At 38.7% G+C, this 14,481-nt stretch overlaps 1 protein-coding gene across 1 annotated transcript in view; it reads left to right on the forward strand.

Annotated features, from left to right (window-relative positions):
- Positions 1-13,161, forward strand: part of srfbp1 (serum response factor binding protein 1) — a 215,260-nt gene extending 202,099 nt beyond the window's left edge. The window contains exons 5-8 of the mRNA XM_072584334.1: positions 4,169-4,250; positions 9,875-10,598; positions 10,704-10,738; positions 11,936-13,161. Of these exons, the coding sequence (XP_072440435.1) occupies positions 4,169-4,250; positions 9,875-10,598; positions 10,704-10,738; positions 11,936-12,120 (1,026 nt within the window). The 3' untranslated portion in view covers positions 12,121-13,161. The remainder of the gene's footprint in view (positions 1-4,168; positions 4,251-9,874; positions 10,599-10,703; positions 10,739-11,935) is intronic.
- The last annotated feature ends 1,320 nt before the right edge of the window (positions 13,162-14,481 follow it).

Below are 14,481 nucleotides of genomic sequence, written 5' to 3' on the forward strand. Positions count from 1 at the left end.
TAATTGCTCATAATCACACTTCAGGCTTTTCTGAAGAGATCCAGCTAAATCCTGCTAAGCTGTGGGAAATGCTAGAACGCCGATTTCATGGAAAACCATAGAATTCACCATTTAGACCTGGTTTTGGAGGTGCCATCCAGAAGAACCAATTGATGAATTTTGTTAGGGCGGCCCTTAACAAAGGCAAGAACTGTGATTTCTCAGAGACTGAGTTGTGTGAGCAGATAATGATGCTGGTTATAGCTTCAGCACTAATAATAATTTTTTCCAAGAAACCTCTGGGAGAGAAAGAAAGGTCACAACATTGACACACTTAAAAAATGGCAGAAAATATGAAGGCATAGTAATTGGACAACAATGTCTGCAGAAGTCAGGTGCACTAACCAGCAGCATTCCCACACATTTTATTTTTGTCTGCACAGACCTCTGAGCTCTATGCATGCCAACGATTGAAACCAGAAGTCAGTGCTGTGATCAGCATCAGCCCTGCTGATCGCAGGCACTCAGTATTGCTGCACAGCTTACAAGGAACACCAGTTACCAATCATGGTGCAGTTGCCAGCCAGAAAGCAAGCAAGCCATGTGGGAAGTGTGATCTGTCGCATTCAATGCAAAGCTGTCTTGCATTCCAAGAACCTTACAAGTGTCCAGTGCAAAAAGGACACTGGGATTGCTCATGTAAAGAGTTTGGTTCCCAAGCTACAACCAGAGCCTGCAATAAAATGCAGTCAACACAAATCATGGGCAGCAGGAGGTGTGCCAGAACATGCATAAATGTAAACACATGGTATTTAGCTGAAAGACTGGCCAGGGTGAAGATTCCAAGTGGACAAACCTTAAATCACTAAAAGAACTGGCTTTCCACATTATGATGATGACACATTGCATGAATGTAGTCAAGCAGAAGTATTAACATGCTACATCGAAATAAAGTTCACAAAAGTATGCTTGAATCCAAGGTCGACTTGGGAGCTACCAATCATAATTCTGTTGGAGATAGACCTGAACTGTTGAAAGGCATAGAATCTACAACAGCAAAATTAACTGCACTAAATGGGGGACACCTGTTGCTTGTACTGTATATTGACAATAAAAAGCAACTATGGCAGTTCTGCATGGAAACCTCGTGTATTCTGGATGATGTGCATAAGCAGACCAGAAGTAGTAGATTAACTAGCATGCATAGATCTTAACATTATGACCAACCATATTCACACCTGATGTCAGCAGGTGTGTACGATATATTATCGGCAGCAATTATCAAGTCTCTTTAACACCACCTTCCAAATCCTTGACCTCTAGATTCTTAATCTGCAAGAGGATGGTAAGTTATTGTGAGTAGCTCGGAATGTGGAGTAATCAGATCAGTCATGAGCTTATTGAAAAGGTTTGAGTAGCTCATTCTTGGTCCTAAGTTGTATTTTCGCATCAGGTCAGCAAGATAGCAATTGCAGTAGAAGAGACAAAGAATACTTTTGCATTGAGTTAGCCCAGAACTTAACAGCAATTGTCCGCAGACAGATTCGACCCATAGGAAACTTCAAAGATGATGCTGTATTGCATCTCAGAAAGTATGCAATTCTGTCAACTGATGGTCCCAGTAAGCTCAGTGTTCATACACAACAGATGAATGAGCTAAATGATGTGGCATATGATGGTACTATCCATTGGGTACATTAGCACACAGACTGGGCATTTTAGTTACATGCACCATGAAGTAAGATGGCAAATTCAGTATTTGTCTGTATTCAGCATGTCTAAATATTTTTCTGAAGAGAGACATGCACACAATTCTAATATTAGAGTTGAATTCTAAATTCACAGTAGATAAATTCTTCTCCAAGCTGGATGTGAAATACAGATATTGGTCAGTTCACTTGACAAAGGAATGTCAAGAAATCTCTACGTCACAACACCGTTTGGAACATATTGCTTCCCGAGACTCCCGTTTTGTTTGAAAGAGAAATTGCAAGCGATAGAGTCAGCAGAGGATGTATTCAGTTGGAGATCCTGGTCATCAGATCAAGACTTCAAAAGCACACGCTTCAACCAGAAATCTAGAAAAAGAATGATTGTGTCAAACAACAAATGAATGAACTGTCGACCTAGAGCTAACAAATGGCCAATGTCATCGTTTTCCATTCGTGCAATGTGGATGGGCCAGCATTTATTGCCCATTCTGGTTGCCTTTAAAGTGCTACTTCGCCATCATCTTGACTCTCTGCAGTCTATTTGATGTAAATCCACCCACACTGCTTTTAGGGATAGAGTTTACAGCAACATACTGCTGGTCAAGCTTCAATAACTTGAAGAGGAAAATAACTTTCATTTGTTTAGCATCATCACCTGCTTAGGATATCCCAATGTGTTCCACGCTCAATTATTTAGTTTTGAATCATTATCACTATTATTCAAGCACCAACAGGAGAAACAAAAAGAAAAGCTGCCAGATGATTTATTAAAAATTATTGATGGCACTGTTTCAGCAGCAAGGCTGAACTAATCATTGCAGAGGATGTTGTTAAACATTGCAACTTGATAGGTGTACATTTACATGGGTAATTTCATTCAACCACCATATGGCTTCATATGGAGATTGCCCTCCATTTGTTTCTACCGTACAAGAGTCCTTTTCAGCACTGGGGACAAAAATAAGATAAAATCTGACTACCGTTTTAAGTTAATTAAATGTCTTGCCTTACAAGTCATTCAAATAGAAACATTTTTAACTATATGTTCCTGCAGAAATCATATTCCGAACAAAGAGTACCATGTTCATTACAATCATAATACAACTTCCTATATTAAAAAGTAATGCATTTCAATTAGGTAATCAGACTGCATCTTGAATAAGTTAGATGTGTGCGTCTCCATTACAGCCTGTTCCTTTAGCATCACAGTGTGAATATTCTGCAAACCCACTCCTGACATCATGGTGGGAAAATAAATTCCAGACAACTGGTACTTCCAGATTTCGGATTTTTGAACCTGAGGGATTATTGAGTGGTGCCACAGCATTTTCATGTTCCCTCGAGAGAGTAATTGAGGCTTGCGTCTGACATTATATCTGAAAGATGGTATCTCTGATAGTGCAGCACTCATTCAGTACTGCGCTTGAATGTTAGCTGAATCTCTGAAGCAGAACTTAAACCCCCACACTTCTGCTCAGGCAATATGTCTATCTATGAGCCAAGACTGATGTTTTTATCCATAAGCCATTGTTCCAGGAATATCATTGTGCAGACATTTTATGTTCTTCCTCATGGTTCTCAGAAACTGATTATTCTATCAAGTGTAATGTGTAGGAACATCAGATTTAGGAGCAGATCTTTCAGCTCTTCAAGCCTGCTCCATCATTCAGTAAGGTCATGGTTAATCTGTTTCTGGTCTCAACTCCATTTTCCTATCTGTCCTGTCAATGTAATTCAGTTGTGAATGCATTTAATGACCAAGCTTCCACATATAGTTACTGGGATTCATTTTAAAAACACACTGTGACCAAAGTGTACAATTTTCTAAGATAAACCAGGTAGTTGTCAAAAAGTGTGGCTGCTAGGATTATTTATTTAATTATAATAATATTGATAACAGTTGTTATATTTTAGGAAAAATTACAATGTTGCATAATACTTTCAGTTCATTGCAAATTTCCACCATCTCAAGTGAGGACTTCAGCTATAGGTTCTGTACTTTTGGGGTATTATATAGTTCAAAGCCATGGAACAATCCAAAATTGAGAGTCTAAAGCTTTATTTTTATGCTACTGTATGTTTTCAGAAAGAAAGTGGCATAACACAAAATTTTAACATGTCCCTCTTAGTGAAATCACAAACAAGACTATGCTAAGTTTCTGCTAAAGGCATTGCGACTGCTAGCAGCTTTCAGAAAGATCTCAAAAGGCACTATTCCTATATATGCAGTCATCCCTTGGAAACTGACCTATACTACAGACAAATAACTTATTCTAGCAAGGGCTTTTTTTTTGTGGTCTCTCCATTGTGCGGAGTGTGAAAGGGGAAATGTTGGGCTAATTGTTATCAAGGGACTAAATATTTTATGCAACCAATTGCTTTGAAGGAGTCAATTAACTATCTGCATTGGAGTGATTCATAACTTTCAATGATTGTTCATTGACTTATTAATCATTTTCTTTGTTTTGATTTAACAGCCCAAATCCACAGTAGCTGAGCGAGCAGTTGCCCGAATTGCCTCTCATCCACTCGTAAGCAGAAAAATTGAAGCTATTAAAGGTAAGATGCAGGTTACTGCGAAACAGGTAGTAATGAAAAGGAATTCAGTATGTCGTCTTTGCTCATCTGTGCTACAGCTGATTCATTTTTGTGATATTGTTATCTACACTTAGAATCATAGTAACTCAACTTTTTATTTCAATGTTTATAATGTCTACATACACAGATATTATTTGTTTCATCATTTTTGTTAAATTTTCAGTCTTGACCATTGAATTTTTATATTGTACGTCGATAGCAACAGATATAAAGAGCAAGAAATTCCTGGTGTACCGGGTAGGAGTTTCGAGTGCTGTGTCAGGGAAAGATGAAGTGCAGTTTTATGTTCCTGATCTTGACCACACTATTCTGAAAAGATGGTGCGCACTACTGCCACAGTGTGTTAGTGGTGGAAGGAGTGAGTGTTGAAGATGTTAGTTGGGGGTGCCAATCAAGTGAACTGCTATGTCCTGGTCACACTGCATGGGAGTTTGGAGTTTTACCCATTCAGGCAAGTAAAGAGTATCTCATCACCTTACACTTGGTTAGGGGTGTGATGGGATACTCTTTACATGGTAGGCCTTAAGGAGACAGGACGTGAGTTACTCAGCTCAGAATTCCTCCTCTCTATCCTGCTGTTGTATCACAGTGGCCAGGCCAGTTCAGGTTCTGGTCAAGGATAATCCCCAAGATGTTGACAGTAGGTGTTCCAGTGATGCAAATGTCATTGAACAGCTAGGGGATATAGCTGCATTCCATCTTGTTGGAAAGAGTCTGGCGCAAGTATTACTTGCCACTTAGCAACTTGGATGTTGTTCGGTTCTTGCTGCAAATGCAAACCAACTGGTTGATTATCTGAAGAGTTACGCATGCTTTTGAATGTTGTGTAGTCTTCAATGAATGTCCCTAGTTTTGACATACGATAAAAGGAAAGTCATTGATGAAGAAACCAAAGATGGTTTGGCCTGGGACATGACCCTGAGGAACTCCAGACTGAGATGACTGACCTCCAATCACCATAACTCTTTCCTTTATGCTAGGTGTTACTGTAACTTTCAGGAGCATTGGTCTTCAATACTTTTACTAGAATGGTGTCAGGACCACAGCATTTTTATATCCAGTTAAAGGAATTGCTGCAGTGCATCTAACAAATAGTACACACCATTGCCAATGTGCATTAGTGGTGAATGAAATGACTGTTGAATAGGGTTGAGTTGTTTGGGTGTTGATGAGTAATACCTGTCTAGGCACGTGGACCGTATTCCCTCACACTCCTGACCCTTCATGTGGATGGTGGGCAAGTTTTGGAAAATCAGGAGATGAGTTACTTACTGCAGGTACTGAATCCATACTAGGTTAAAACTGTCACAACTTAGTTGGGCTTGTCATGTAGCCAGAACGCCTGACACTCACTCACCATAGTGTATCTTCTGTAGGGAGCTTGCGACAGAAATGTGTCCTCGTAGTAGTCAAATGAAGCTGTGCAAGGGTGCACTGAAAGCTTCATTTCGGAGCTTTGATATCAACTTCAATTTAGCATTCATCTGAAAGATATGTATCTGAAAGCTAGCATATCTAACAATACAGCATACCCTGGGTTATCAGCCTATATTTTTATCCTCAAGTGACGAAATAGGATTTGAGTCCCCAGTGTTTCTATCTCCGAGGCAAGATTGTTACTCAGAGTCAAGTGATACCTCCTCTCTGAAGGTGGGAACATGTTGATGTGCCACTTTATCCTGCAAGCAAGCAACATTTATCAGAGTGTGCTACAGTCTCTCTAGATAGTACGGCTGGTCTCGTTGAGCAATTGAGATGTGAGTAATCTAGCTAACAACAAAGCTCAGTTTGTGAATATAAAGTGGAACCATAAATGCTAGTTGATTACCTTCATGAGAACTGGTAGGTGACATAAATGGTTATGGTGCATAAAGATGAGTCAGAATTACTGATACAGTTAGGAAACGTGACAGCTTCAGGATGCTGTCACCAGTTTGTATGAGTCAACTTGGGGCACTACATCCAGGCACTCAGCATTTAACTTCTGATATTGATTGATTGCCATAGCTATCCTGTTCCACTGCCATTTAAATGGAGAGCAACCTTGCTTTTTGTGCATACAGTCTATCGTTTTGCTGTTCTGTCATTTATGGTCAAGTCACTAATCGTGCATAGTCATCTTTAGAAGTCTTCACAGTCACAGCTTGCTCAGGAGAATGTTACTTCAGTCAAAATTTCACAGCAAGTAAATATCATCCTGAACTCATCATGAATTTTCTTTTCAGAAAGAGGAGGGATTAGCTGGGAAAACCTTCTTCATGGGATTCTTTTTGCCTTACTAGTTCCAGTCACTGAACCTTTTGCCTTATAAGATGGTGGTTTGCACCAAGTGATCAACTCTGTTGTGCATTGCCTGGTGTAGCCCTGGAACTCAATGCTGCGAGGTAGTCTCTGCTGGAGGCTGAGAAGGTGCATTATCCACTTGTTTCTGTTTTCTCTGGGCCCTCATCTGAACCAGTTGAGATTTTTCATTCTGATCCCATCTTCCAATGCCTGTTGCCATCTTTTCTCAGTTGCAGGTGTCCCTCTAGCAAAGTGAGGATTTTTTTCCAGTCAGTTGCGACCCAGTGGCCAATTCACTGTCCAAAGTGTCTTTGGGTATACAGCAGTCATCCATCCAGTGAATGTCGTCAAGTGTAGATATTGTTTGCTTCGCATTAAGTACGTGCTAATGAAGTTAACACATCACATGTCCTCTGAATTGGTGAATGAAGTTAACACATCACATGTCCTCTGAATTGGTGAATGAAGTTAACACATCACATGTCCTCTGAATTGGTGACCCAGTCCTGCCAAGAAATGCTGAGGATATGTCTAAGACAGCAAAAGTAGAAACTGTCCATCCTTTTCACCTACCTAGCATATGTTGTCCAGGGGTCACTGTAGCGGGTGTGCTGTGGATGCAGGCTTGGTAGACTTGCAGTTTAATATTGTTGTTCAGGCTGTTGTTGTTTCACACATTCTTGTGCAGTTTGAGCATAACAGATTTGTGCATTAATTTCAACATTGTGATAGTCTGCTGGTGATAGTGGAACCTATATATGTGAAGCAATCAATAACCACTGGCTTCATATTGCCAATGCTAATAGATGGCAGCAAGGCAACAGCTGGGCCATGGCAAGGGGAGTGATGGCCTGATGATATTATCACTGAAATAATATTCCAGAGACCCCAAGTAATGTTCTGGACTCCTGGATTTGAATCCTACCATATGGTGGATTTTGAATCCAATAATGATCTGGATTAAGATGACCATGAAACTGTTGTTGACTATTGGGAAAACTCATCGGGCTCAGTATGCCCTTCAGGAAATGTTCAAGACCTAAGGAAACCGCTGTCATTACCTGATCTGCCCTACATGTGACTCCAGACCCACAGCAATGTGGTTGACGTTTAACTACCCACTGGACAATTAGTGTTGGCCATTAAATGGTGGCCCAGTCAGCGATGTTCACACATCCTGTAAATGAATCCTTAAAATAAAGGTGTTCATTAACTGCTTGGATACATGTATGAAGGTAAGCCACCGAGTACTAGGGGATAATAGTTTACATTGGAGATATATGTCTTTTTATTCAACCTGCTCAGAGATGTTATTACATACATCTGGCGCAGGTATGGCTTGAACCCAGGCCTTCTGACCTAGAGGTAGCGACATTACCAATGTGCCACAAGAGCACCAATGTAAACTCAGTGATAAACAATTAACAGGCTCCACCAAGCATTTCAACCTTAGTGTACTTGTTAGTAATAGGCTTGCAGGTTTTAAAAAATGTGTTCATGAAATAAAGATGTCGCTATCTCAAGACAACATTTTTTGCCCATCCCTAATTACTTGGGGTTGTCATGATTTAGAGATGCCGCTGTTGGACTGGGGTGTACAAAGTTAAAAATCACACAATATCAGGTTATTGTCCAACAGATTATTTGGAAGGACTAGCTTTCAGAGCGCTTTTCCTTCATCAGGTAGCTACTTGGGGTAGCTAAGAGTCAACACGTAGGCTGGACCATTTAAGGGTGGTGTATTTCTTTTGCTAAAGGACATTAGTGAGCCAAATGTGTTTTTATGACAATTTAGTAGCACATTTTTTTATTCTATTTAATTTTATTTTACCATCTGCCTTGATGGAATTTGAGCCTGTGACCCCAGCACATTAACCCACTGTTCTGGATTACTAATCCAGTGACATTACCATTATACCACCACCACCTCAATAGGTATGACTTCAACCAGCAACAAAGTTTTAATCCTGAATTACATTGTCTTTGATCTTGCTAGGGCTCCCTGATACCACACTCGGTCAAACAGTTCAATAAAACAAAGAACTGCAGATGCTGGAAATCTGAAACAGCAACAAAAATTGCTGGAGAATTTCGGCCATTCTGAAAAATGATCACTTGACCCAAAAAGCTAACGCTGCTTTCTCTCCACTGATACTACCAGACTTGCTGAGTTTGATTGACCTGTTTCATTGATTTCAAAGCACTTACCCTAACGATCCTTCTCTTGTTCATGTTTGGAACAAGGCTTTAATGAGGTCAGGAACTGAATAGGTCTGGTGGAACCCAACTGAACATCCATGAGCATACGTTGCTTAATAAGTACTACTTGATGGCTCGCGTACTGATCAATTCTCAGAAGGTACATTAAGAATGGTAAATTCTTGGGAATATCTTCAAAGTTTTGCAAATGAAGATGTTCATCCTTTTCAATAAATGGGAAAATTATCTCATCTGTGAAAACATTCCAGGAAAGAATCTTTATTTTACTGGTTTTTGTTTCAAATTGATAAGTACACATTTAATCATTTTAAATGTATGTATATGTGCTTTATTATCCAATACTATGATCACGTTTATAATGACAAAGGTCTCAACCAAGAGTGATGCTACTTGTCCATCTCAGTTTTAACTGCCATTTTCCAATTTGCATAAACCAAATGATAACTTCTACAAAACGATATGATTTATAAAGCAACATTTTTTGTAATATTTAGTTTCAGGGCTGATTTTTTAAAAAAGAAATGAATGTTATGAAAATGCAAGATGTTCTATGGTAGTTAAAGACAGTTCTATTTTAAATACATTTCTCCTCTTCCCAACACCTGAATGGAAACTGTTACTTGGGAACAGCATGAAGTGTTCTGTATAACCAGTTGTAAAAAGGTGAAAGTCACCATAGTCCCAGAGGACCGGACTGCTCTCTCATTAAAGAGTGATGGCTGGTGGTGAGTTTCACTTGAGGTTCACCCCAGCTCAGGCGAGAGGTACAGTTCATGTGTGGGTCCTCCAGTATGGAAGTTAAAACCCCGCAGTTGGTGTCACTCAGCATTGCAAACCAGCCATCCAGCCAACTGAACTAACCAGCCCCCTATCCAGTTATAGTTCACACAATCAAATATTCTTTTAAGTTTCTTACTAATGGATTTCTCCCTGTAGCTAACACTTCCAAAAGAGTCAAGTTGGAGACTAACGGTTCTGTTGTTAATTTTGTAGAGGAGGGAAATGTGACTATAAGATGACTTTAAACCTGGTGTTATGATGTAAATGTTTCAGTGAAAGTTTTTAACTTCTTTTTTCCCCAGTTGCTGTAACTTCATTCAAAGAAGCGAGACAAAAAGTAAAAAGACAAAGATTGTGCGGTACGCCTCATTTACAAACTGAATCTTTGAAACCGACAAGTCCAGAAGAAAGTAAACTTGATGAAATGAATGAGATAAAAGAAGATGATAATGCTAGTGAGAGAATCAAAAACATAGCCTCCAAACCAGCGAGTGCGACTGTTAAAACATCTGACACTAAAGCTCTGCATAATGACACAACCTCCGAAACTCCAGCTCCAGAAATAACATTGACTGGTCAACATAGTGAAGAGAGTAAGCCAGAGGGAAAAATAAAAGCTTTCACTAAGTCCGAAAATACCAAAGCTGTTGAAGTAAATGCCAGCGATCCGGATGTATCCACTGCTCCTGGTGTATCCCATCATTCGGATGTATCCAGTGAAGACGAGAAGTATTTTGACGACAGCACAGAGGAGAGGTATTACAATCAAACATCTAGTGATGACAGTGGGGATGATGATTTCTTCATTGGAAAGGTGAAAAGGATAAGTAAAAAGAACCAGGAACTTGATCCAACTTTGGAAACCAACACTCTGAAAGATGATGAAGAAATCATGCCAAATATCATGAAGAAAGGGAAGAATGATCCCATGGGTTGTGATGGAAAGAACAACAACAGCCCAAAAACAACATTTGGTTCTTTGTTTTGTAACAACTTGTCTGATTCAAAGATTTTGAAACAGAAGAGGTAACAGCCAGGTTTAATTATAGTTTAAAATTTGCTTTTGAATTAAATTCTTAATACAAAAAACAAAGCAAGATAAACTATTTCAAACCCCTTTCTTTTTTTTAGCAACTTCCAAGGAAATGTCAGGAAAAAGCAATCAGGTCAGTCTATTTTTTTTTAAATTGGTTTTTCTGTGATGATTTTGATTCTAGTCATAATCTCAATGTCTATTAATTTCCTTAGACACAAGATATACAATGATTTCAATCAACTGGGCATTCCTACCCATGTTTACAAAAGAATAAGCTAATTCGATTAGCCCAATCTTTCTACATCTTCTAACAGATCAGATCATGTCATGCTCTTCAATATTTTCAATTTTTTGAGTAGAGGTGATTAATCAAAGATTTCTAAAGATAGAAACTGAAAAGCCTCCATTCCTTTGAGGGGAAATGAGTGAAAGTCTTAATGCTATCCACTTGCAATGATTGATGCCTGAGTAGTTTTGTTCCTTCAAAATATTCCAGTGATCAGGACCAGACAGTATGTAGGGCATATGAGGCCAAACATTTCAATGTTAGGTATCATGTTTAAAACAAAATGATATTTTTAAAATGTCACCATTAGTACTAAGAAAGTAAATGTGTTTGCATTTATTTATTAATTGTTGCAGGGCAGGTGCAGAATAAGGAATCCTCTACTTTGCTTCAAACATGTGTTTTAATGATAAAACATTCCTATTACACAGATCTAGGTTTTTTTTTTCAGTATCTCAATGATTGGAGCCCTGCTGACAAACTATGAAATCATGATCACTAGAACCTAGGTTAAAATTTCCCAGCTCAGTCCATGCAAAACCTTCAAAAATTGTTTGCCAGTTCTAACTCGTTCTGTTTGACCTAGTTGCTAATCCAGAGTTTAGAAATAATGTGTGAACTCACTGTACTACCCTCGACTGGGGGAGATGGTTTTATCAAGAATAGGACATTTGTATGGCCAGAAAGATCTTCAGGCACAATTTTTCATGTTAAAAATGTCCCACTCAATTTGATATCTCTGTAATGTTCTCCATTATCTATTACTGCTATTAAATTTTGGATTTCTTGTATTCTGAGTGCTATAAAATTGTTTTTTTTTATTTAGATGTGTAGAGTATCATCCTTTTCTGAAAAATGAAATGAATTCTATTTTATGTAATGCTACTAAAATATAAATGTTGGTGCATTTAAAATGTGTAACAGTATGGGAGTAGGATAGCATGTTGACCCAAAATCTCTTTTGTGGTATCTATCATGTTGTATTGTAAATGTGTTCTGATTGCAACGTTTTGTAATTCTTGTTGCTTTTTGCTTGCACAGATGTTACACAAAGAAAGTCCCAAAATAAGATCCTGCCCTTTCGTGGGAGATCAAGTGGGAGGTCTAATGTTGTCTTTCCAAAGCCACAGCAATCACTTCATCCCTCTTGGGAAGCAAGCAGAAGGCAGAAAGAGCAGTCCAAGATCATTGCATTCCAGGGGAAAAAGATCAAATTTGATGATTAGTGTTTTAAAAAAGACATTTATTACATATTTTTGTATTCAAAAAGGTTTCACATAATGACATTTTTCACATAGATATGAAGCATCTGTCCTGTGTTTTTTTTATACCAAGAAGAATTGTAGAGTTCATTTTAATGCAGTTTATTTATCATTGCTTCTAAACTTGTGAAGTGCACTTCCTGAAAGGCAACACATTTAAAATTCATTTTGAAACATTTACAAGATTTGTTAAATATTAAGTACAGGATGTGGGAAATGTTGTTTATGTACAATGTTTGGTTGAGGAGTATTTACTATATGCAAATATAGAAAATATTGAAGTCTGGAACAGAACTAAGATTATTTCTAGTAGTGATAATTCAGTAAATATTCTCATTAGCATTTTGTTAATTATTTAACTTTATGGTGGTCACTGTATTTGTAAGAACACATTTGTAAGAACAGAACCTCATCTTGATTTCCTGCTTTACCTTTCGCAGATTGTTCCTGCAACAGGAAAATCTTTTATTCTTCAAAACCTAAAGGCACCTTTTTTAGTTAAGCTTTCAGTGGTTAATGTCAGCAAGGAACTAGACAACTGCAAACTAGATCATGTTACTTGGGACTGTCTGAGTAGATTGTGCCAATAAATTATTATTTTGTTATAAACATTTTGATGGATTGCTGAGAAAGATTCATGGTTGATTATCAGACAAAAACACAAGCCATGAGTCCTGTCCTAAGAACTTTCTATCGAGAATTTCTTGTTTCCAAATGCAGATTAACCCTTAGGCTGACAACAGTTCCAAAGAGTTTTCAATTCCTCATGTCATGCCATGAACTAAGATGGGCAGAGTCGTAATTTATAGATTGTTGAATGAATGACATCACATTAATGTAACTTAGAATATATTTGCTTCTAAGATTCTGGTGTTATATGTACATTACAGCCGTGGCCAGAGAATCTTGTCTTTTGTTTTTGGTGTTTTGGATCACAATTCCGAGATATTGCTGACCTATTATGTTTCTGACTTTGGAATTCTGAATAAAAAATGTAACTCCCCTGTACAATGGATCTGATGCTTTTGTTGGCATGGTTATATAACAGGATCCTCTGAGTGTTTCCACACGGGAGATGTATGAGAGCATCACAACGTGCAATGAACCAATTTCTGTTGGTTCTATTGCACACGGCATAGAAATGTCACGTAATACAGTCCAGCGTGAAATGTGCTGTTGAGTGGTGTTATGGCCTTTGCAGTGTATCAAATCCTATATAAGGTTAGCACCACTTAAAATTAACCCGAACTGTTTAAATGCAGGTTATAGTTTTGTTTTGTAGTTATTCATGCTGGGTCTGCATTCATTGACCATCCCTAGTTGCTCTTGAGAAGAGGGTGGTGAAGTGTAGCCTTGAACTACTACAGTCTAATTGGTGTACAATTGGTGATAGGGAGGGAGGACCAGGATTTGGCTCCAGTGATACTGAAGGAGCAGTGATAAATTTACAAGGCAGGATGATAAGTGGCTTGGTTGGGAACTTGGAGGTGGTAGTGTTCCCACATACGTGTTGCCCTTGTTCTTCTAGATTTTAGTGATAGCTATGTTTGGACCAATACGTTTCAGAAGTGTTGCTGAGCAGCAGATTCTACAAGTGGTTGATGCAGATTGTCCAGCGTGCAAGAAGACTGACTCAACGGTGAAAGAAGGGAGACAGCAAACTCCATGGTTCTCTGGTACTGCACGTGGAGATCCTGGTGGCAGTGGCGATAAACCAAGATACCGCTGATGCTGAAAATCTGAAATGGAAACAGAAATTGCTGGACAATCTCAGCAGGTCTGGCAGCATTTGTGGAAAGAAAGCAGAGCTAACATATTGAGTCCAGTGACCCTTTTTCAGAATGAACGAGATTTTAGTTACCTACAGAACATCCGACAGAAAACCTGGTAAGGCATGGGGACTAATTCACCAGGTTGTCAAAACTAGCAAACTCATCTGTACAACTTTAATGCAGTCCTACAAGATGTTGAGTAATCTCTAAGAAGCAGTCAATAAATACAAACTTGTCCATAAATTACAAAAAGCTAGTGTCCATTTTCAGCAGGTAATAGAAAAGGCAATTGGAATTATACAGTACAGAAGAAGCTCATCATCCCCATCAATTCCGCCCTGACAAAAGCTACCCTAAATCTGTACTGGTCTCACTTTCCAACACTTGGCCCATTGTCTTGAATTGTATGACTTTTCAAGTGCTTAGCCAAGTAGTGAGGTTCTCTGCCTCTAAGGCAATGTATTCCAGATTCCCAGCACCCTCCAGGTGAAAAAGATTTTTCTCAAATCCCCTGTAAATCTAAACATTATGCTCACGTGATTGACCCTTCAAC

Source organism: Chiloscyllium punctatum, chromosome 2 (genome assembly GCF_047496795.1).
Source record: "Chiloscyllium punctatum isolate Juve2018m chromosome 2, sChiPun1.3, whole genome shotgun sequence".
Taxonomy (NCBI): domain Eukaryota; kingdom Metazoa; phylum Chordata; class Chondrichthyes; order Orectolobiformes; family Hemiscylliidae; genus Chiloscyllium; species Chiloscyllium punctatum.